Raw genomic sequence first — 22,786 nt, forward strand, 5'->3', positions numbered from 1 at the left:
CAAATGACTGTCAAACCAACAACATAAAATCCTGTCACCAGAGTAAAGCCTAGTGTCAAGTCTCTATCCTCTTCCTCTTTCCTTCAATGGTGGATGCGAACTGTCGGCGTCCCGCCAGGACCATGTGTCATCGCTGAGTGACTGACTGCCAACCCCTGCCTCCCCCATCAGTGGTACTGAAGGGACACTTCTGAGCAGCCTCGTGGCTGAAATCAGGAGCTTCTCTTCCGACAGGTTCACTCCCCCTTGGGAGACCCTCAGTGGCTACTGACGCTGAAATGTTTGCAGAATTTTTGGCAAAACTGTAGAAACCAAACACAAAGCATAGCAAGAAAGAATTCTGGCCACCGTGTAGATTTAAAAACACGAAAATGTTTATATCTTATTTAACATCTGACACAGAAGAAGCCACATTTACACAGACACATTAAATCTTCAGAGCACTTGAATCACAGTTTTGGACCTTAGATATGACAAATGCTCATACGAGATGTATCCGTAATTTCTTCCGTAATTGATTTTTACAAGTTATACCATGATAAGACTTAATTAAAGTTACTCATGTGGCATATTTTCAACATTTTATAAGTAAATCCGATGCTTACCACAATCGATTTTTGTTGCTTACACAGGAAGTTCTCATGATTTTAGTATTACACAAATCGAAGCTGAGACCACACTCAAAAATGAGCTTAGAAAATGGCATTACAAAAAACTGGGAGTGAGAAGTAAAAAACCCATGCAGGGCTGCTGCGCAGAAGTAAATCGGAGGTTTTCACTGCCATAAGTCTTCAGTGCGGCCAAACTTAAAAACCAGTCCCCTGCAAATGAAATCAGAAACATCACACCTAGTTGAGTTTGGGGCTAAAATGAGTATGTGAGATTTGGAAAATGGTGGGAAACTGGCAACAAAGAACTGCCGAGTCGTATGAAAAGAGCCATGGAACGTATCAGAATAGACACTGATCATGTGCGGTTACCCACCAACTCCACCACTGCCTTAGCTTCCAGGGGCTGAAGACGTAGGTCACCCTTAAAAAGTTAACCAGAGTTTAGTAGGTAACCATACTATCATATTCAATCCACAAACCTTTCTTGGGTGTAGATGTGTTAGACGCTAGGGCTACAAAGATGAGCAAGATGCAGGGTCCCTGCCCCCAAGTTGTTCACGTTCTTGATGACACAGCGTGGTAATGGCGAGAGAGGTGAGGAAGGGGGAGGAGGTATTTATACCACGTGTTGAGGGAGCACAGAAGCCTATAGAATTTATTCAGCCTGAATGTGTTAGAAAAGGAGTCACAAGGGCAGTAGGTAATATTTGAGATGGGCTTTGAGGGGCAAGCAGGAGTCTGAATGGGAGATTTGCAGGGACAGAAGCTAGTTTGATGAAGGAAGAGGTTTCAGGAGAGGAAACAGGAGATCAAAAGGCAAAGAGGAAGAAAAGCCCACGGGGCCTCGGGAAGAGCCCAGGAGGAAAAGCCCAGGAGACCGTGGCGTCAGGAACACGCACACACAGAACGTACAATCCAGGGTTTAGGGGGGGAGCGATCTACAGCTCTCTTCAAGGTTTCAACTTCAGAGGGGCAAGAGGGCAATTACACACATAAGAAGATACCTGTCTAGGTCTAGATCTGTAGATACACATAAAGGTGTCCGAGGTGCAGAACAGGAAGAGTCCAGTACAGCTAGATTAGAGCTTAAGGGGTAAGAAAGAGAGGGAATGGAGGTGGCCAGGATTTGGTAAGCCAATTGACCAGGGTGGCAAACTGCCCACAGGGGCTTTCCGACTCTTAAGTGAGTCAAGAGGGCAGCGCCAGCCTGTGCGCTCTACTCCAGGGGGCAACTGACCCCCCTCTCGGCCGATTTCTGAAATGGGGTTATGCTGAGCTGCGTCCCCTACTTGAACAACTATTCGCCTCCAGCTGATGGTTGCCATGCGAGGCTCAGGATCGTCAGATCTTCCAGTTTTTGAAGAAAAGCCAAAAATTCAGATTTTGATGTAAAAATCTCTTGATTCTGAACCGTCGGCTCAATAAAACAGAAAATACCGCACAGGATAAACAAGACACAACTGTGGACAGAATCTTGCGGGATGGCCGCTAGTGTGGAGTTCTTCTGGAGACAGCTCCAAGTTTTGAAAAATGTTAACAAGGGAAATGACAGGATTGGAGCCATGTTTTTAGAAGGAAAAGTGACACAGGAAAACTGGATTCAAGGGAGGAACCAAGCAGGGATGTGAACTGCTCAGGACGGGATGGTGGTGACCGAACAGGAGAAACGGACAACAAGGGAACAAGTTTAAGACAATTCAGAGGCAGGTTCACTGGGCCTTGGATGTGGGGGGGCCAGCGTGAGGGCGAAACTGAAGAAGGAAGCAGACGCCAGTGGCATATGGAGGTTTTCATTTTGTTTTCTCATCTGTTTCCCAGTTACCAGTGTATACTTAAGGTTAAGCCTACAATCCTAATGATCAGTTTACCCTTAGAAAAATAAACACTCGAGCGTCTTTTGATGAAAACAAAAATGCAACCAGGAAACGGTCTATACACTCTCGCAAGTATGTTAATTTCTCTTTATAAAGGATTTCCTAAATGCTCCAAAAAGTGATCTGGTCTCTATCTTCTGGTTAGGATGAGGGAGGCCTCCACCCTCCAGAGAGCCTGAATGCGACACACTTCAGAATACTACCCAGCAGATGTAAATTGTAATCTGAAGAGTTTCTTGGGCAAAAGCCAGTCCCTCCTACACTGTCAGATGGTCACCTTTGGTACTGACATCTGTGTCTGATTTCTGAAACCGTAACTTCTCAGCTGTTGCTGAGTATTGTTCTGTTACGAATCAGAATGGTAGGCAATCAGCTACAACTATCCTAGTAGCAGTGCCTATTTGCTGAATTTGATTTCACTTTGCTTACAGTATTTTCAAAAACCCGAATTCCTTTTCAGACTTCATAGGGACAACAGGACCAAATGAGAAACTAACCAAACTTGTTGCATATAAAAGGAATTTATCGTAATTTGGGACGAGTCGATGACGGGTTTCCGAGGTTTTGTGACATATGAAAACTGCCGTATGAACGTAGTGTTTCTTCTCTCATTGGAAGAGATACACATTTCCCGAAAATCTTCCCCCTCAATCCTCTGTTCCTCCGTGCTGTGACAGAGTGACTTCTCTGCCACCAGCAGCATCTCAGCGTGGAACCTGTTTCATCCTTTATCACTGCCAGAGTAAATAATGATAAAGAAGGCTGCTGTTTGCCCCTCCCTGGCTGGTTCTCAGTAAATCCCCTCCCTAGGAAGCTTTTCTTACGCACCCTTACGCTACCTTCCTTTGGCTGAAGTTGTGGGGTACTTAGTTCTCGGGGCACCTCTACCCCTGGGGACATACGGGAGTAGCGAGCTCAGGGTGCTTGGTCCTTCCTTACAGATGCCCAAGCCTCAGCACCGCAGCTTGAAATGACAAGAAATCCTATCAACCCTGTCTTTCTCATAAGCATGCTACACTACCCTACAAAATAACAAATGTCCTCAAATTTTATTTCATACGTTGAGGAATGAGGTTTACTCATGCTGCGTTTTTGAAGTCTAGTGTTACACTCTAAAAAAAGGACGGGGGAGGAGGGAAACAGAACTAACACTAAACAACCCGTTGCGGACAGCAAAAGGAGAAAACGCCAACTGAATTCACCCCAGATTTCAAATGTCATCATCCCAGTAGAGCTGGAGCCTGAACTCGAGTCAGCCTCAGTTCTAGCCGGACGATCTCAGACAAGGAGCCTACCTTCTCTGTGCTTGTTCTCACATATAACACGGGGATGACGGGGTGTCCTCCAGAGCTGTGCCGGGGATTGGCTGAGAGCATACAGGTAAAACACTAAGAAAGGTGCCTCATGGGGCACCTGGGTGGCTCAGTCGGTTGAGCGACCGACTTCGCCTCAGGTCATGATCTCACAGTCTGGGAGTTTGAGCCCCGCGTCGGGCTCTGTGCTGACAGCTCAGAGCCGGGAGCCTGCTTTGGATTCTGAGTGTGTGTCTCTCTCTCTCTTTCTTCCTCCCCCGCTCATGCTCTGTCTCTGTCTCAGAAATAAACATTAAAAAAAAAAAAGGTGCCTCGTGCATAATAATTGCTCAATGAACTTTGGTCATTATTATTTTCCACATAAAATCAGTGGCTTAACTTTTTGTTATTGTTGTCTAAATTCTTTGGGTTTTCTCCACTAGTTTTATAAGAATGACCCAAAGATGTTGTGCCTCTTGCCACTCCTAAGTTCACACTTTTTTTTTTTAAGGTTAATTTATTGAGGGGGGGGGGGGGAGGAGGGAGAACCAGCAGGGGAGGGGCAGGGAGAGGGGGACAGAGGATCCGAAGTGGGCTCTATGATGACAGCAGAGAGGGGCTCCAATCATGAACTGCAAGATCATGACCTGAGCTGAAGTCTGATTCTCAATGAACTGAGCCATTCAGGCGTCCCTAAGTTCACATTTGTCTTATTTCCAAACTGATTTTATAAAATTCCAAGAATTCCTGGTGAAGGAAGAAGTCGAATATCACTGCTGAATGTTACTGAATGGCAACAATTAGCATTTCACGAGTGGTTCAAGTAGATACGGGGCTTCGATTTCCCCTTTTGGGGGGGTGGGTAGGAAGGAGCAGAGAAGGAAAGTCTGACCATGGACTGTCCTACAACATACAGTAGTGTTTGAACCTTTTTTGGATTAGGGACTTCTTTGAATATCTGGTGAAAGCCATAGATCTCTTCCCAGAAACAAGCTGAAACACCAGTGTCTTGCATATACAAATGTCTGGTGGTTCCCCATCTTCAGATCCCTACTCATGGTATGATGGTTAAGAATCCCTGATGCAGAAGATAAAGAGAAGCTGTGGTGGGGCTGGGGTTGGGGAGGCTAAGGGCAGGGAAAAGGGCAGACCCTTAGTTTCCCTAAAGAGTGAACATTGAAGAAGATTATTGATAAACATATTAAGGTTTTTAGGGGATTTTTTAAAATTTTTTTAAATGTTTATTTATTTTTGAGAGAGACAGAGACAGAATGCGAGTGGGTTAGGGGCAGAGAGAGAGGGAGACACAGAATCCGAAGCAGGCTCCAGACTCCGAGCGGTCAGCACAGAACCCGACACAGGGCTCGAGCTCACGAGCTGTGAGATCATGACCTGAGCCGAAGTCAGTCACTCAACCGACTGAGCCACCCAGGTGTCCCTTTTTAGGGGATTTTGTAATCCTTTAATTTGTCATTGCATCAGAAGGATAAAGAATGTTAGGACTTCTCCACACCTCAAATCTCATGCATAAGTTCTAGTAACACCAAGGATAGAAAGAACTATAAAATGCACTCGGAAACAAAATTGTAAGGAGAAAGGGTTTTAAGTAGGCTTTCACTGAAAGCAACTGTTAGAGATACAGATTTAACATGAACATTGTCCTGATGAATGGAGAAAGAAGATGTGGTATATATACATATACAATGGAGTATTACTCGGCAATCAAAAAGAATGAAATTTTGCCATTGGCAACTACGTGGATGGAACTGGAGGGTTTTATGCTAAGCGAAATGAGTCAGAGAAAGACAAATATCATGACTTCACTCACATGAGGACTTTAAGATACAAAACAGATAAACATAAGGTAAGGGAAGCAAAAACAATATTAAGAACAGAGAGGGAGACAAACCATAAGAGACTCTTAAATACAGAGAACAAACTGAGGGTTGCTGGAGGGATGTTGGGTGGGGGGATGGGCTAAATGGGCGATGGGTTATTAAGGAGGGCACCTGTCAGGGTGAGCACTGGGTGTCATATGGAAGTGATGAATCACTAAATTCTATTCTAAATTCTATTCTAAATTTTATTCTAAATTCTATTATAGATATATATATTTTTTTAATTGGAAAAAAAGAATGTAAACACTCTTTTTAAAGAAAAGAAACCTAGGCAAATAATAAAGAATAAAATAAAATGAACATAGTCAGTGTTACATAACTAAATCTACACAAATCATAGTTCTTCATTAAAGGGGACATGGTTGCAGTTTAAAAAACCAGTGTATGTTCCCAAGGTTGGCAACGAACCAACTCACGTATTAAAATATCTTTCTCAGCCTCATTCTTTACATGTTATGACATAGCATGGGGGAGGGGCACTGGACAGGGTAAATTTAAGCAACTAAATATAGTAAGTGACTTAAAAGAAACAATTATAAAAAAAGAATTAAGGAAATAGGATGAAGAATGCAAAAGAAACTTACCCAAAAAAGATGAAGGCATTTTGGAAAAATACAGCAATTCCAGGATATACAATGGCTTTTTCTGTAAAAATAGTTGCAAACATTTAGTTTCTGATATACTGGTGAACAGCGGTTTTCCTGCCTTACATAATTAAATTTTCTAGTAACCATGGTTGGTTTGAATATTTATTAAATGATGTAATACGTGTGACAGAGTCTAGCACTGGTTTAGTAAGTGATTCCTTCAATTAACAAATATTTAGCAAATGCATATTATGTTCAGCATCATTATGTGCTGAGAATATGGCAGTAAATAAAACAGGCAAAATATTTTTCATCTTCATGAAGCTAAACAATGTAGAAAATAAGGAGAAACAAATGAAGTGGGAAAAGGTAAGAGAAGTGTAGTGAATGATGACATTTAAAAAAAATGTTTATTTTTTTTATTTTGAGAGGGAGAGAGCACATGAGTGGGGGAGGGGCAGAGTGAGAGGGAGAGAAAGAATCCCAAGCAGGCTCCCTGCTGTCCACACAGAGCCGGATGTGGGGCTTGATCCCACAAACTGTGAGATCAGGAGTAGAGCCGAAATCAAGAGTTGGACACTTAACCAACTGAGCCACCCAGGTGCCCCCAGCTGCCCCTTGAATGATGGTATTTTATACAGGTGGCCAGGAAGAGCTCACAAGAAGGTGACACTGGCATAAGGTCAGGGGGGATGTGAGGGTAGGGACCATGCAGAAGCAGCAGAACAGAGGGCACAAACACCTGGAGGTGGGAACATACGGGCACATGAGAGGAACGGTCATGTGTGCGAAAGAGAGAAAAGCAGGAGACAGATCAGAAAAGTACGAGGGGCGAACTGGGTGTGGGTGCGTGTGCGTGTGTGTGTGTGAAGATCCTATAGGGCTCTGCAGTCATGGTGAGGGCTCTGGTTTTCATTCTGAGGAAGATGAGAAGCCAATGGAGGGTCTGAGCAGAAAAGTAACATGAGCTGACATATTTTAAGAGGATTCCTCTGGCTGCTGTGCTGAGGGGATGGGAGAGTAAAAGGGTAAGGGGAGAAACAGAGACCAAAGCGGAAGCTATTTTAGGAAGTCGGACAAGAGACTACAAGGGATTGAATGAGGGTGGCAGTAATGGAGATGGCAAAAAGTGGTGGGATTCAGGGGGCGCCTGGCCGGCTCAATCAGTAGAGCGTGCAACTCTTCTTCTCGGGGTGGTGGGTTCAAGCCCTACACTGGGTGTAGAGATTACTTAAAAATAAAATCCATAAAAATAAAGTGGTGGGATTCAGGATATATTTTAACAGCAGAATCAATAGGATTTGCTGATGGACTGATGTGGGGTGAGAGAGAACAAGAGGTATCATCTTTGACAGGCCTTAATCACCCAGTTTTTGGCCTAAACATTTGGAGGGACAGAGTAGCCACTAGTGACTGCCAGGGGAACATTTGTTCCAATTTATCCCAGACTGAAGCTGAAATTCTCCTAAGTTTCTACTACTGGAGCCAAGGTGTGATGAATAGATAAATTATCAACTTTTTCTCAGAATAGTTTTAACTTAATCTGATTACCGTAACAGCTGGTTTGCATAGGCCTTCACTACTACAAGGCCACATTAAATATTCCATATTAGTGGTAACAATGGCTCATAAAGATCCTACAGAAAGGCAACTTATAAAATTACACATCTCCTGATAATAATTCTCAAAGCATAACTTGACTCCAGAAGCCTTTAGGAAAAAAAATCACTAAAAACTCTAGGAGATAAACACTTTCCTACAAAAAGGGGCTCTGTATTAATAACAGCTATATCCAGGAAAGAAGAATTACAAATAATATTATTTACTTCTTTGAGCTCTTTTATGTTTTCAGTATTCTACAATAAACAAGTATTGGAATTCAGATAAAAAAGTAACATTTTTGTTTTTAAAATATGGTGATAAAAGATTTTGTAGCAGCAAGAGAACTACTTAAGTTATCATGTAAAATGCAGAAGCCTGTGTTCGAAACTTTATTTATAGTATGATTATAACTACACAAAAACACAAAAGAAGAGACCAAAGGAAATACACCAAAACATTTCAGAGCAGTACGTTATTATAGTCTGCTATACTTGTTTTTTTTCTTTTCTACATTTTTGGTAACATGGTTTGAGTAATAACTTACATGAGCAACAAAAAACATACATATTTAAAAAAGACTATCATTCCTGTCTATAAGACTTAAAAGATCTTCCTAAAAATTCAGGAAACCCACGATTTTCATCCAAGAATTACACTTTGTTCAAAGAAATAAAGGGTTGAAATATGGGCTAGTTTAGATCTCTGCTGGTCCAGTTTTTGCAAATCATTAATACCATATTTTTACTGTGAGAAGCATAGTCAATTTTACCTGGAACATTAAGGGATTTTCATATTTTTCCGGGGTCCCTCAAGGTGAAATTTCAACCAGGGATCTAAGAGCAGGCCTTTTCCTGTAGGCCTTGCTTTAAAGTGGCCTGATACTTGCACATTAAGTGCTCATTTACTTTCTATCTAGAAGGAGATGATGTCATAGTACCAGGGAGGCTAACCTCAATAAATTTTAATTATAGGATGTTAGAGCTTTGCATAGGTATCATTCATCAAGTCAAAACTTGCCAAATAGCTTGAGAACATATATATTCTGCTTTTGAGGTTTTTGGAAGCCAACGAGAAGCAAGGTTTGGAGCTGTGTCCCATTACTTCTAGGCTCTATTCGAAGGAAAAAAAAAAAACCAGAAGAAAGGAATACCAAAAACATACCACATGAACAAAATACTGATAGGGTGAAGGGAGTTCCCAGGCATAAATGCTAGTAGCTGACCCATCTAGATAAAAAAAAAAAAAAAAGCTTTATTCTAAAATAACCTGGGGTGTCCAGGTGGCTCAGTCAGTTAAGCCTCCAACTTCGGCCAGGTCATGATCTTCTGGTTCATGAGTTCGAGCCCCACATTGGGCTCTCTGTTGTCAGGACAGAGCCCGCTCTGGATCCTCTGTATTTCTCTCTCTCTGCCCCTCCCCAGCTTGTTCTGTGTCTCTCTGTCTGTCTCTCTCTCGGAATAAATAAACTTACAAAAAAATAAATAAATAAAAATAAAAATAAAAAAACCAACTTTTGAGGCACCTAGGTGGCTCAGTCGGTTAAGCGTCCAACTCTTGGTTTCGACTCAGGTCATGATCTTACATCTCATGGCCTGTGAGACTGAGCCCTGGGTCCGGCTCCAAGCTGACAACACAGAGCCTGCTTGGGATTCTCTCTCCCTTGCTCTCTGCCCCTCTCCCGTGCACGCTCACTCTCTCTCAAAATAAACAAATAAAATAACCAACTTTAATGCACAACTTCAGTAATCCACTGAAGTAAAATGTAAACTATTTTCTCTTACCTTTAGCAACATAACCTCCAAAGAGAATCCACATAGATGCAATCAGAGATCCAAAGGCCAGCATGAAACCAATGAACAGCCAGATGCGAGCACCTTAAAAGAAATAACATTTTACCAGAATTGTTTCTCATGTGGCAGCAGTCAGTTCAATCAACTTTTCAAAAGGAAAGCAAAAACCAAAACAGAAAAAATGTATCATTGCCATTTAAAATCTAAAATAAGAATGAAAGATGTGCTGAGTATCTTGCATCAGTGCAGACGTTGGCCTTCTTCCTGTTGGCTGGTCTGTATTCTAAGTGCCTATAATTAATCTCCTTAAATATGAATACTGAGAAAAACTCCTCAACCATCCTATAAAAATCTCACAAAATATGTTTCATATTTACAGGCTTATTCTCCATATATTTTTAGAAATTGTACTCCAAAATTTAGACTCCTCCAAGAGAACTTTGAGGCAATAACATGTGTATACTGAGCAAAAAATTCATATTCAGTGATAGATGAATAGGTAAGTCAGGCAGCAAAATAAATTCAAACTTACTGTGACTGGTGCTTAGGAAAGCTACATTAAAATTATGTTAATAGAGGAGGACAAACAAGGTTTAAATCACATTTATATAATATTTATGAAGATTTGCTATAAAATAAACAGCCCTTAGATGAACTGACATGACTTTAATTGGCACGAATACATTTTAATAAAAACACTGCCCTCTTCCATACAGCAAAGCAAATAGAATGCTGTATTTAATTTCTGATTTCATCTCCAAAACATAAGAGCATTATGAAAATAATAAGCTGACAGTTTTAGATATGGTATTAAATCCAACGGACTCTGGCCCCCCGAGCTGTGCTAGCTAATCAGTGTTAGTCAGAGATGCAAGGGCCACATTCTAGTCCTGGCGCTAGCTATCACTGGCTTAGCAGTATCAGCACTGGCCGCTAACATCTGTCTGTTCGTTTACAGTTCACGGTTATGGCAGGTCAGGGCTCCTGTATCTCTGCTACTTAAGTTCATCTGCAGAGACAGTGAACCAGAGAGTCTGAGAGTGTAGATCAGAGCTGACTCCTGCAGCTTCTCCTGTTTCATTAAAAAAAGAAAAAGAAAAAAAGTCACCTGAATTTTGCCTAAATGTATTTATTTGTAGGTTTCCTTTTTGTGTGGATGTAATATTTTGTTTACCATTTAAAGTGCTTACTAAATGTGCCCCCCATGTCTTTGCGTATACTGGACTCTCGAGGAAGCCGACCCACACACATGCTGAATTTGGCCTCCCTTGGGTGCGCGGCCCAGGAGTCTCAGTGGGGAGGGAAGGGAGTGGGTGAACCTAAGCACCAAAATTCTATTACTCTACTCCGTTCTGCAAGATGCAAAGAGTTCTGGACGTTGGTTACACAATGATGTGAATGCGTTCACGACTACTGAACTGTACACTTAAAAATGGTCAAGATGGTACATTTTATGTTGTGTATTTCGAAACACACCCCAAATACTATGATTCTAAACTATTTCAAAAATGCCAATCCAATCAAGTGAGGCTGGCAAAAAAGAGAAGAAAATAATTTATATGGTATAGCTTAAAGTACCAGAAGTTCTATCTTGCACATGGATTCTTTTATTAGCTATTGTCTTTTACCGTCCATGGTACGTATTATTGCATGGGGTTATATACTCAAGACTGTGCACACTATACTATACAGCCGACTTCGATTAAATGTGACTTGTACCTTATGCCTTGAAACCTATAGCCTCTGTTCTAGACAGGCCTCCATCCTATTTCTGAGGTGAAGGGGTTAGACGAGTGGTCCTTCCAGGTAGAATTCTCACTTTTAAGGATGTATACGGTAAGATGTCGTTTACACCTATTTACCTGTTTGACCCAGGCAACCTTCACTGTAACTATCACCTCGGACTTGTCCATTTGATACTGCATTAATCCTGTGTGAATAAAATAAAGCCAAGATATCACGGTCTTTGACTCCAAGAGGAAACTACCCACGACATCAAATCACCAGAGCCGATAAGCTAGAGTGCCTCAAATGCAAGGTGAGGCCTCATGAGTCTTGAGCAATGGGCTCATGTAAACGTAAGCAAGTCCCTTGAAGCAGATACCGTCTAAGCAGTGGTGACAGCCACCAGACCAGCAGAATTAACATCACCCGGGAACTGATTACAGAGAAAATTCCCCAGCCCCACCCTAGACTTACTGAGGCAGAAACTCTGGGCAAGGGGCCCAGCAATTTGAGTTTTCACAAGTCCTTCAGGTGATTCTGACACTAACTAACATTTGAGAGCGACATTTTCAAAATTATGTCTCATTTGTTAAAGTTTGAGAGTGAAATCCTCAAAACGATCTTGCTAACATGGAACCATCTTTACCTTTGGTTCTATCTAGCTTTCCATTTGTGCAAACGCCACCTATAACATGCATGCTGACAAAACAGAGAGGGCATGGTCCCTAGACAACCCCAAAGTACTTAAAATTGGCTTAGGAATGAGGGGTTTTTTTGGTGATAATTCTGTACTAAGGTCCAATGTTTGGAGAAATAATTCTACTTCAAGCAAAACAACAGCTTTTTGCTCGGAAGACATTATCAAAGGGATTCACGCGGTAAAATGTTGGGGTTTTTTTTAGCCCCTGATACACATTCCAAACAGGAAATCTTTCGTTAACTTTCACAGAGAACCACTCTAAATCGAGATAACCTGGCTTTCTTTAGAAGTAATTGTTCAAAAATTTAAACATCACAGGACAATGTTAACAATATAGCAAGTTAAGAAGTTATAAAATTTTATACACACTATTATCTGTGTGTATACCTATATATCTCTCCACTCGTGTGTGTGTGTGTGTGTGTGTGTGTGTGTGTGTGTGTGTGTCTACCACTAGAATATAAGCTTCATGAGGGCAAGGACTGTGTCTACCTTGTTTCCCATTTTTATTCTCAGTGCCTGGCACAGGGCTTGGCACATAGCAGGTGCCCAATAAATGTGTTGACTATGTGCACCCTAATTTTTTAAATAATAATATGAAGTCATAATTATTCTTTCAAATCTAAGTTTTAGAATGATCAAAATACTCATAATTATGTTCAGTGATCTCTATTATCAACCACATTATCTGGTACACAAAATAAATACATTTTAAAACAAGCATAGGATTTTTTTTAATAAAAATTTTAAAAAATGTTTTACTTATTTTTTAGAGAGGAAAAGAGAGAGAGAGAGAGATAGCGCACAAGCAGGTGAGGGACAGAAAAAGAGAGGGAGAATCTGAAGCAGGCTCCAGGCTTTGAGCTGTCAGCACAGAGCCCAACGGGGGGCTCGAACCTACCAACCATGAGATCGTGACCTGAGCCAAAGTTGGACGCTTAACCTACTAAGACACCCAGGCGCCCCAAACAAGCTTAGTGTTTTTTAAAAATGCAGATGTTCTTGGGTTAGTGGTACTTTGCTCTTGTTTTTCTCCTTGCTGAGCCATCTCAATAAACTTTCTAGCCCTCTGTCAAACAGTCACGCCCCTGCCATGTCAGTCTCCACTATCAGGCACATTCTGAAATGAACAATCTCCATTTGCTCTCTGGCATTACTAATTTCACATATAATCTCAAACTTACACAAAAGATGTCAAGTACAGTTCAAGTAAATTTTGAAAGTTGCCAACCTGATGCTCCATCACCCTAGAAATGTGCATGTGTTTCCTACAAACAAGACAGTTTCAGAGAACAATACAAGCCTCGAAACTGGGATACTAACAATGATGCATTACCACCATCTCCTCTTCAGACGTCATTCAAGTTCCCCAGTTGGCCCAATAATGCTCTTAACAGCAAAAGAGCAGAATCATGAAACACATCTTGTTCTCATGCCTCTTTAGTCTCCTCAGTTTTCTCTGGCTTTTATGACCTTGACCCTTTACTCCAGCCATCCTGGTCTCCTTGCCATGGAGCCTCTGTCCTTGCTATTCCATAGGACTGGAATGATCCTCTCTCATATAGCCCCACAATCACCTCCTTCATTTCTTCAAGTCTTTCCTATGAAAGCGCCTTCTTCATAAGGCCTTCCTTGACTCTACTGAAAATTTCTGTACCCTTGCTGACATCTATCTACCTTCTCTGTAGCACTTCCTGGTATCTCACAGGCTATATGTACAATTTATTTCTCCTTGGTTACTCTCTGCCTCGCTCATTTGAGTATAAATTCCATAAGTGCATGGATTTCCTCCTGTTTTATTCACTGCTGTATTTCCTATACCTAGAGCAGAGGCTGGAACATAAAAGCTTAAAGAATATTTGTTGGCTGAGTGAATAAACAAATGCTTAGACAAAGGACACAGTTTCTGACCTAAACGTAAAGTCACAAACATCAGCAGTACAGAAGGAAGAGGAGAGAGGAGAGAAGCTGGGTGTGGGAGTGGAAGAGGAGAGGTGGAAGGGAGAAGAGGAAAGAGAACGATTGCTTTTCTTTGTAAGTCCTCCTCTGCGAGTTGACTTTTAATCCATGTCCAATACGTTGATGACATTTAAAACTATGAACTCTACTCGGCTACATGCAAGACATTTTTATTTTGTGGCGATCTACGTAAGTAGTGTGGACAGTGACACTTACATGAGGAAGGCTATGGTTGCTATGACACCACAGGCGTGGTACGAGTGGTTGAATTCTTCCATGGTGGGGTAAATGACAGCTGCATCTATGATAATCCACCAGCCTGTAAAAAACTAAAGCAGACACACACAAAAAATGTGACACTAGTGAGAAATTACAGTAACTTCCTATCTTACTAGCTAAAAAGAAAGCAAAGTATCTAAGAGACCCCTTCGGATGAATTTCAAGATTTTCTTAAATGTTCCAGCAGTTTCTCGCATATAATGTGCACGTGGCTTAACCCCTGAGGAAATATTTGATACCCTTAAGTCGGCCAGCAATTACCACGTAACACGAACTTCTTTTCTAAGCCCACTTTGGTCATTATTTTATATTGTTGTAATAAAGTCTGTCATCTTATTGTGTGAACTGGAAATAAGTTGTAATAATCTCATGGCAGGAGAAAGGAAAAAAGTGATTCACATGCCAATCGACAGAAGGAGTAGCTTGTTGCTGATGTTAGAAGCTTCCAGAAAGATGTTATCACTGAAGACAAAAAAAAAATTATTCAAAACAATATGGGGAATAGTGATTGTTGGCAGCATTTGAGCTGTCCTCTTGGTGTCGTGAGATAGGTAAGGGCCCGCAGTTCGCTTTTCCTTTTGATGCATTATAGTGCGGTGTATGGATGCTTTTACGTGTGAGGTTAAATTCAATTTAAACACAAAGTTATCATTTATCTTAATTGAATTTGGTTCTGGATATTATCAAGGGCCAATACATAAGGAAAAACATTAAAACTACACAAATATTAGCTAACCACAAACTCAAGAGTAAAATATTAACCAAATTCTGGTAAGTAACTGAGAAGGTTTTGAAAATAACACCGTACCCTACCCCCATTCCCAATCATGACCCAGTTAGCTCTGGGAACTGCCATCTTCTGGCAAGTCTTTAAAAATAACTAATTTAGGCTGATCAAATTATTTTTATCAGGTTACAGACAGCTCCATACTCTATTAATGACATTTTTACCGGCTAGCCCGAGTACCTCTCATTTTTTTATCCTCATCTCAATGCTTTTATTCAAGATATTTTCTTCATAAACTAAAATGTAAAGTTTTTTTTTTTTTTTTTGGATGTTTGTAAGAGCAGAATTTCTACAGTAGTTTTTTTTTTTTTTTTTTTTTTAAGATTTTATTTTTAAGTAATCTCTATGCCCAATTTGGGGCTTGAACTCACAACCCCGAGGTCAAGAATCCCATGCTCTACGGACTAAGCCAGCCAGGTGCCCCTCTACAGTAGTTTTATACTTTACTGTTACTTTGGAAAAATATAGGGTAATCATTTTTCATAAATTATATATGTCAGAGACTAGGCAAAGAGGAGATATTTGAACTCGGATTTTCTTTTTTCAAGATTTATTTTTAAGTAATCTTAACACCCAGTGTGGGGCCTGAACTTAAACCCTGAGACCAACAGTCACATGCTCCACTGACTGAGCCAGCCAGGAGCCCCTAAACTTAGATTTTTGTTTGTTTATTTAAAATCCATTATTTAGAGCACATGACCACATAAGAGCATAAAACACAAATATCAGATGCCTTGAGGGATTTGCAATGTAAATAAAAATTTTACCCTATAGATTACTTCTCGGCAATACACTTTAATGAGTTTCCTGTTTGGTTTTTGTTTTTCAATGAGATTGAGAAGAAAGTTAACTCTGGATTATGAAAAAGTGCAACCATCTCTCTCCACTGGTTTTGACCTGTTTCTTTCTTAAACACTTTCTGGTTACTTAATGTACTGACAAAAAGGAGGCATTACTCGTATAATGAATAAATGTAGAAACCATTACTGTCTTATATACCATGCATTTAAAGAAAACCCACCATTCTACTAATCAATATCAAACCATAAGGTCAACTCTTAAAATGGAATAACTCAACCCCCGCATAAACAAAACATCAACATTTGTTAAACCAAATTTAGTGGTAAAAAATAAAATCAATAGCACATATTTAAAAACCTCATACAGAATTCAAAACACACAAAAACAAACAAAATAACGAATGGCCAAATTACCAATGACACTTACTAGGACACCAGCAGCAATGGAAGCAATAGTATTGCGCTTTTCCCCCCAGTCAATGCATTCTGAGCATCTCAAGCCTTCTAGAAATCCAGACATTTTTTTCAAGTCACTTAAAAAAACAAACAGAAAAATCAATTAAATAAAGTACTTCTATTTACTTGCTTCAAACATGACTTCTGTTCCTAGAAGATAATTAACGGTTCAGGGATAACTGAATCAAAGTGAAAGACTTTATTTTGGCTACATATGCTTCTTCAGAATATTGAATTTTTGATGAATTTCCACATCATAACTTTGGAAAACAATTTAGATTCATTTAGCTTATTATTTTTTTTTAATTTAAAAGATGGTTTTGGTATATTTAAGAACTAGGAACAAAGGTGGGTATCCAAATATTGAAAAATTTTATAACGATGATTAATTTTAATTCCAAACTAAGTTATTATGTGATTTTAACATTTACAATCCAGGGGCACTAACATAATGGAGAGACAATGACAGACTTTGGCTGAGGGAAAGCATGCAGTTAGATGAAAAAATACTTGTATTATTTCAAATAATACTTGTAAATTATTATTTCAAAAATACTTGTAAAATTTTCACATTTTATCATAGGACATGTGTTTCTACTCAGATTAAGAAGTTAAACACTGCCCTACAGGTCTTCTACTCACATCCCGTCCTTTCACTTCATTATTTTTTCCTTCTCCAACCCTTTGTTTTAGTGTCACTTCCAGTTAAAGAACACCAATTTCATGTTAATATCTGTTTCTGATTCTAACAGATGTTTTCCAGCCAAAAGAAAGCACAAAATTGAAGTTAATACTAATTCAGACACGAAAACATCCGCTGTGATGAATCCCGACCTAACAAATTACATAAAACCATTCCTGCGAGCAGACCTAGGCAGACCTGGCCTAAAACCCATCCGGATTATCTCTATTTCAGAGCATGAAAAAGCCTGAATTACGTATAACTTGCTAATTATCAAGACACACCCAAACTCCTACAGCGACTCTGAACCCGTCTGTTCAACTACTCTTGTAGCCAGCAATCCTGATTGTCCAAAAACATGACATTCTAAAAAAGAGCAATGAGTCCAATCGTAACATCCCTTTTAAGCATTAAATATTAAAAACTGAGATTGTAACCAATACTAATATGTTTTTAAGACAAGCCCAGTTTTGACCATTCACCTTTGTTTTTCCCTGGGAGGAAGAGCAATCCAGTTTGTGTTAGTTTCGGTTCGTCTCAATGTCCCCGCCCCGAGCCCGTCCGAGTCCACTTTTCTCAAGTTTATTACCGTCACACTGCCGCACAAACCCCGCCCCCAGGCTCGGGATTCTCGGTCCGCAGCGGACACGGGCTGGGAGGATGTGGGAACTCGTTCTAGCTCGGCCACCCCCTGCCGCGTGAACCCGCCGGTGACGCTCCCTTTCGGGGGCTGTTTCTCCAACCCTAAAGGAGGGGACCACGGAGACGCCGCAGGGACCCCGCGACGTCCCGGGGAGGGGCGCGGTCCGGCAGCCGGACGGAGGAAGCGTCCGGGAAGGGTCCAGGGAGGCACAACCCGAGCCCGCAGCCTCCCAGAGGGTGGAGGCGATGACTCGGTCGGCACCGGCCGGGCAGACGGCCCCGGGCCCGAGCCCTCTCCGGCCTGTGGCGGCGACCCCCTCCCCCACTCCCGCCCGGCACTTACGGCCAGCCCCGCCAGTGCAGTGAGTCCCGAGCCAGATGTCACGCCGCGCGCGGCCGCCTCACTTTCCCCTAGTTTGCAGCCAAGAAAACAAAACAGCCACCCGCCGCCGGGTACCCGGATGAAGCAGCACCGCCCCCCGGGGCTCGGTCGCGCATGCGGAGACTGGGGCGGAGGGGGCGGCGCGGAGGGGGCGGCGCGGAGGGGGCGGCGCGGAGGGGGCGGCGCGGAGGGGGCGGCGCGGAGGGGGCGGCGCGGAGGGGGCGGCGCGGAGGGGGCGGCGCGGAGGGGGCGGCGCGGAGGGGGCGGCGCGGAGGGGGCGGCGCGGAGGGGGGGGCGGGGAAAGGGCAGACGGGGGCCGGCGGGAACCAGTGCCCCGCGCCAAAGGGGGCTGGTGCTCCGGGCGCTCGTGGCGTTTCGAAGATGGGCGGGCTAGCCTGAGTACGCCTTCCCGGCAGAGGTGTGAAAAGTCGCCCTTGGTCTTCAGCTTTCCGAAAAGGGAGGCGTCTGTTGGGCCCTGTATCTGTCCTGTGTGAGGTGGTAAATTTTCGAGGGCTGCGGAGGGCCCTGCAGTTATCTCAGGCCTGCGGTGGCGGGAAAAAGTGCCGGTCCGCGTGGGGCAAAGAGTGGCTCTGGGTTTGCAGCCCCCGCCCCAGCTTTAAGTTGTTGAGGGTGTTTGTTTCTTTCTTTTTATTTGGTTATTTTAGAGAGAGAGTGGGGGAAGGGGCAAACAGAGAGAGAGAGAGGGAGAGAGAATCCCAAGCAGGTGTCATGCTCAGCACTGAGCCAGATGGGGGACTTGAACCCACAACCCAAGAATCAAGACCTGAGACGAAATCAAGAAGAGGCTCAACCCAGTGAGCTACCCAGGAATGCCCGAGTTCTAGGTTTTTGAGTCTTATTTTCTCAGTGCCTGACCGGGCCCTCATTGTAGCTCCGCCTCCAGAAGGGGCGGGGTCAGTCCCAGGAGGCAGGGACTACCCAGGTGAGGGCGTGGTGTACTGTGCAGTCCAAATCCGCGTGCTGACCCTCTTCTGGGGCTTGGCCTCCACCCCCCCTCCCCGCCCCCACCCTTTGCTTTAAGGCCGGGTTTCTCAGCCAAGCCACTGCTGACATTTGGGGCCTGATAATTTTGTATATGGGGGCTTGTCCTGTGTGCTGTAGGGTGTTTATCTGCATCCCTGACCTCTGCCCACAGGATGCCGGGGTTATTCCTGCTGTTGTGACAGCCAAAAATGTCTCAAGACTGCCAAATATCCCGTTGGGGGAAGGGGAGTCATCTAGGTTAGAGCCGCTGTTAATACCGGTTTGGGGGAAGTGACCCTTTTCAAAAGCAGGAAGCAATGAAGGCTTGATTACAAGAACCACTTGTGGCCTGCCTCGCCTGCTCTTCTCCCAAGAAGCTCTTGGTCTTGCTCCATCGGCTCTAGCCAGAGGTTCTCCCGGAGTCGGAGCCGCCCCAGAGGAGGAGCAGGTCCAGGTCCAGAAGGCACCACCAGAAAAAGCACGGGCGCCACTCGTGGTCTTACTCGCTGAGCGGGTAGAGTTCCCGCAGCAGGTCCGGTCCTGCGGGAGGGTTGTATTACTACGGGATCACTCGGGGGCAACAGTACTATGGCTTAGGGTATAATACGATAGCCCAGGGTGTACCCGAAAGAACGCAGTGGTTGGAGGAAGAAATCCAGCAAGAGGTCGCGGAGCAGAACCCCGTTTTGCTTAAGTGAAAGGTTGCGCGTGTCATTTGTCGTCAAGAGGGGCGCAAAGTTCACCTTTTTTACATGTGGGGCTACAGTGTATGAGGAAGCTGGGAACCAAGGTTGTTGTGTCCTTTAATTTCTTTGATTTCCTTTGATGCATACAATGTAGCTTTGTGTTTTGCGGGGGGTGGGGGTGGGGGCATTAGCTGATTAGTAGGCAAAACTGTACAATACAATCCATAGCGTATTTTTAAAGGACGTTGCTCTTACCCCTTAGGACTAAAGATTAATTGTGACTGTTAAATGGCTCCGAGTGGAGGATTCTACTGCAGGCAGTTCTTAAGAGAAACTTTTTTGGTAATGTTTATTTATTTTTGAGAGAGAGAGACAGAGCATGAGCAGGCGAGGGGCAGAGGGAGAGGGAGAGGCAGAATCTGAAGCAGGCTCCAGGCTCTGAGCTGTCAGGGCAGAGACCCATGTGGGGCTGGAACTCACAGACCTCAAGATCACAACCTGGGCCGAAGTCGGAAGCTTAACCAACTGAGCCACCTTGGCACCCCCATAGGAGGTTTTTAATCAACTTTTCCTTTCTCGATGTTTTCTCTCTCCACCCTTTTTTACATTTACTGGGGTTAACATGATTGTCAAATATTTTATAAACATAAGTAAGCATCTTTATATGGCTTTTATAATAAAGCACATGCTTAATTTGTCATTCTTAGCCTTTTTTGGATACGTTGTAGAATGAGTGCTTGTTTTTGTCCTTCGTAGGTACAATGGAGCTATTAGAAATAGGAAAAGCCAGTGCAGCTGGATGTTGGGGAATGGCCAACATGGCCTTGCCAACCAGTCTCAGAACTGGTCCTGTAAAGAAAGAAACTTAGGAGCAGCTGTAACAAATAATGCAAAGTTCAAGACAAACCCGATTAACCTACACAAAACTTTCCAAAAAACTATTGCCTGAAAGACCTGGTTAACCATTTTTATTTGATTTGCCTTAGACTACACTTCCAGAAACTCTAGCTGAATATAATTTGCTAATGTCAAAATAGCAGATCTGAAAATACTAGACAAGCCCTCACTCATGAAAATGGGAGAGTAATCAACTTTATATTTGGTGACCAACCATACCAGATTGGGACTGTCCTTGAAAATCCCACGTTCCAAGAAACCCTGGATGTAACAAGCCCGGGTTTTCAGCAAAGAGTGCCAGAGATTGGGGGATAGGAAGAGATACAAAACCCATATTATGTTCCCTCACCCCAAAAAGGAAGACAACATCATTTTTAGTGACAAATGAATAGGGTGATTATCTGCCTTATGTTGACCACTGACACTGGCAGCCATGATTTGTGGTTGACCATAATGTATCTATTGTGGCATTTTCTCAGAGCAACTTAAATTCTAATCATGCGCCTTCATAGTCCACGAAACCGTTGCGCTTAGGGTGGAGTTAATGCTAGTTTAATTTTTAACTTTGTGAATATTGTGACCATGTTTTCTAAGCGTTGAGATGATGAAAATGCAAGAGTACGATACCAATGCCAGCAGGAGCCAACCAATACCGAAAAAGAAGACTAAACGTCTGTGTCGTTTTAATGACAGGCGGAAGGACACAGGCAACTGGCTTTGGATAAATGATCCAAACAGAGCGTACTGCACAACTTGCAGAAAAGAATTTGGGGTTGGGTATGGTGGAGGGGGGGGTGTGAAAAAACATACGGAGACTGAGTACCACAAGTGTGGGATGAGACAAGCAGTACTTTTGAATCAATTACAAGCGTCTTCCTCTCCTAAAAAGACACCAGTGCTTGATGGAAGATAGCAGTCGCTGAATTAGCGTGGGCATACCCCCCAAATGAACATGTGTTACGTTATTGCTTCCTTGATTGCTCTATGAAGCTGAGTGAAGTTACATTTCCGGATTCAGAGGTTGCAACTAAAGTGTCCTGTGGACGAACAAAAGGGGAACTTTTGATTATGGATGTATTGGTCCCTTCCAGCATGGAGCCCATTCTGTCAGATCTCACCAATAATCGTGCCTTCTGCAGTATGTCAAGTGATGTGTTGTATCATGGCAATAAAAAAGAGTTCCCCCTACCTCTTTGGTCCTTTGATTTGAAAAGTGGGGTTTCAAATAGGCTGCTTGGTTTCTGTGAAGATTTTAATGACACCTCAGGAAACATTAAACAAAAGAGCATTGATAATCCTGTCCAAATACAATCTAGACGTGGCTCACTTATTTGCATATTCAGCAGATAATACGGATGTAAATATCAGCAACTTCCATTCAGTCTAAAAAATGGAAACCTCTTACCTGTTAAATGTCCTGCACACCTTGTACACAGACTGCTAAACAGGGATGTGATTTACTTTCTTGTGACATTGACTCTTACGTAATGAAAGTTTTTGGTGACACTTCAGTTTCAGAGGAGCAGTTAATGAGACTTCTGACTTTGTAGAAATGGAAAGAGATAGACTCCTTAGACATATGCCTACGAGATGGTTGTCATTGTTGCCAGGCTTAGAAAAGATGTTAAAATGTTGGCCTACCATAAAATCCTATTTTCAAAGTGTGGGAAAAGACGAATGCCCTTCTCTAGTTGGGAAACACACTGAAGATGAAAATGGAGAAAAGGATTACAATACAACAGAAATTTATATGCTGTTACTCCACAACTGCTTGGTGGTCTTTGAAAGCAAACCGGTTCATGGGATGGAGCCCCACATTGGGCTCGCGCTCGCGCTCTCTCTCTCTCTCTCTCTCTCTGCCCCTCCCCTGCTCTCTCTCTCTCTCTCTCAAAAATGAATAAGTTAACATTTTTTAAAAATGACAGACATTTTAGACATGGATAACCTCTATGATGAATTTATGGATGCAAAGAACCTGATTGACGAATAGCTGGTCTACCAAAAGAAGCCTATAGATAAATATGGATGGACATTTTGGGAGAGCTGGAAACAAACTCCTACAAGCCTAAAAACCTGCTGTTGCTAGTAAGTAAGATCCTAAGTGTACCATGCTCAAATATGTTTGTTGAGAAGCTGTTTCAGTTGATGCAATC

The 22,786-nt window shown here is 42.6% G+C and overlaps 1 protein-coding gene across 1 annotated transcript; it reads right to left on the bottom strand.

Annotated features, from left to right (window-relative positions):
- Nucleotides 1-352: 352 nt before the first annotated feature.
- Nucleotides 353-18,168, bottom strand: TMEM50A (transmembrane protein 50A). The gene is made up of 7 exons (XM_019461843.2): nt 18,028-18,168; nt 16,332-16,437; nt 14,255-14,367; nt 11,517-11,584; nt 9,646-9,738; nt 6,260-6,320; nt 353-821 (listed from the first exon to the last, which is right to left on the bottom strand). The coding sequence occupies exons 2-7, from the start codon at nt 16,422-16,424 to the stop codon at nt 776-778; spliced, it is 474 nt and encodes a 157-aa protein (XP_019317388.1). The 5' UTR covers nt 16,425-16,437; nt 18,028-18,168; the 3' UTR covers nt 353-775.
- Nucleotides 18,169-22,786: the final 4,618 nt, after the last annotated feature.

This window comes from Panthera pardus, unplaced genomic scaffold (assembly GCF_024362965.1).
Source record: "Panthera pardus isolate Hobbes unplaced genomic scaffold, ASM2436296v1 HiC_scaffold_11, whole genome shotgun sequence".
NCBI lineage: Eukaryota > Metazoa > Chordata > Mammalia > Carnivora > Felidae > Panthera > Panthera pardus.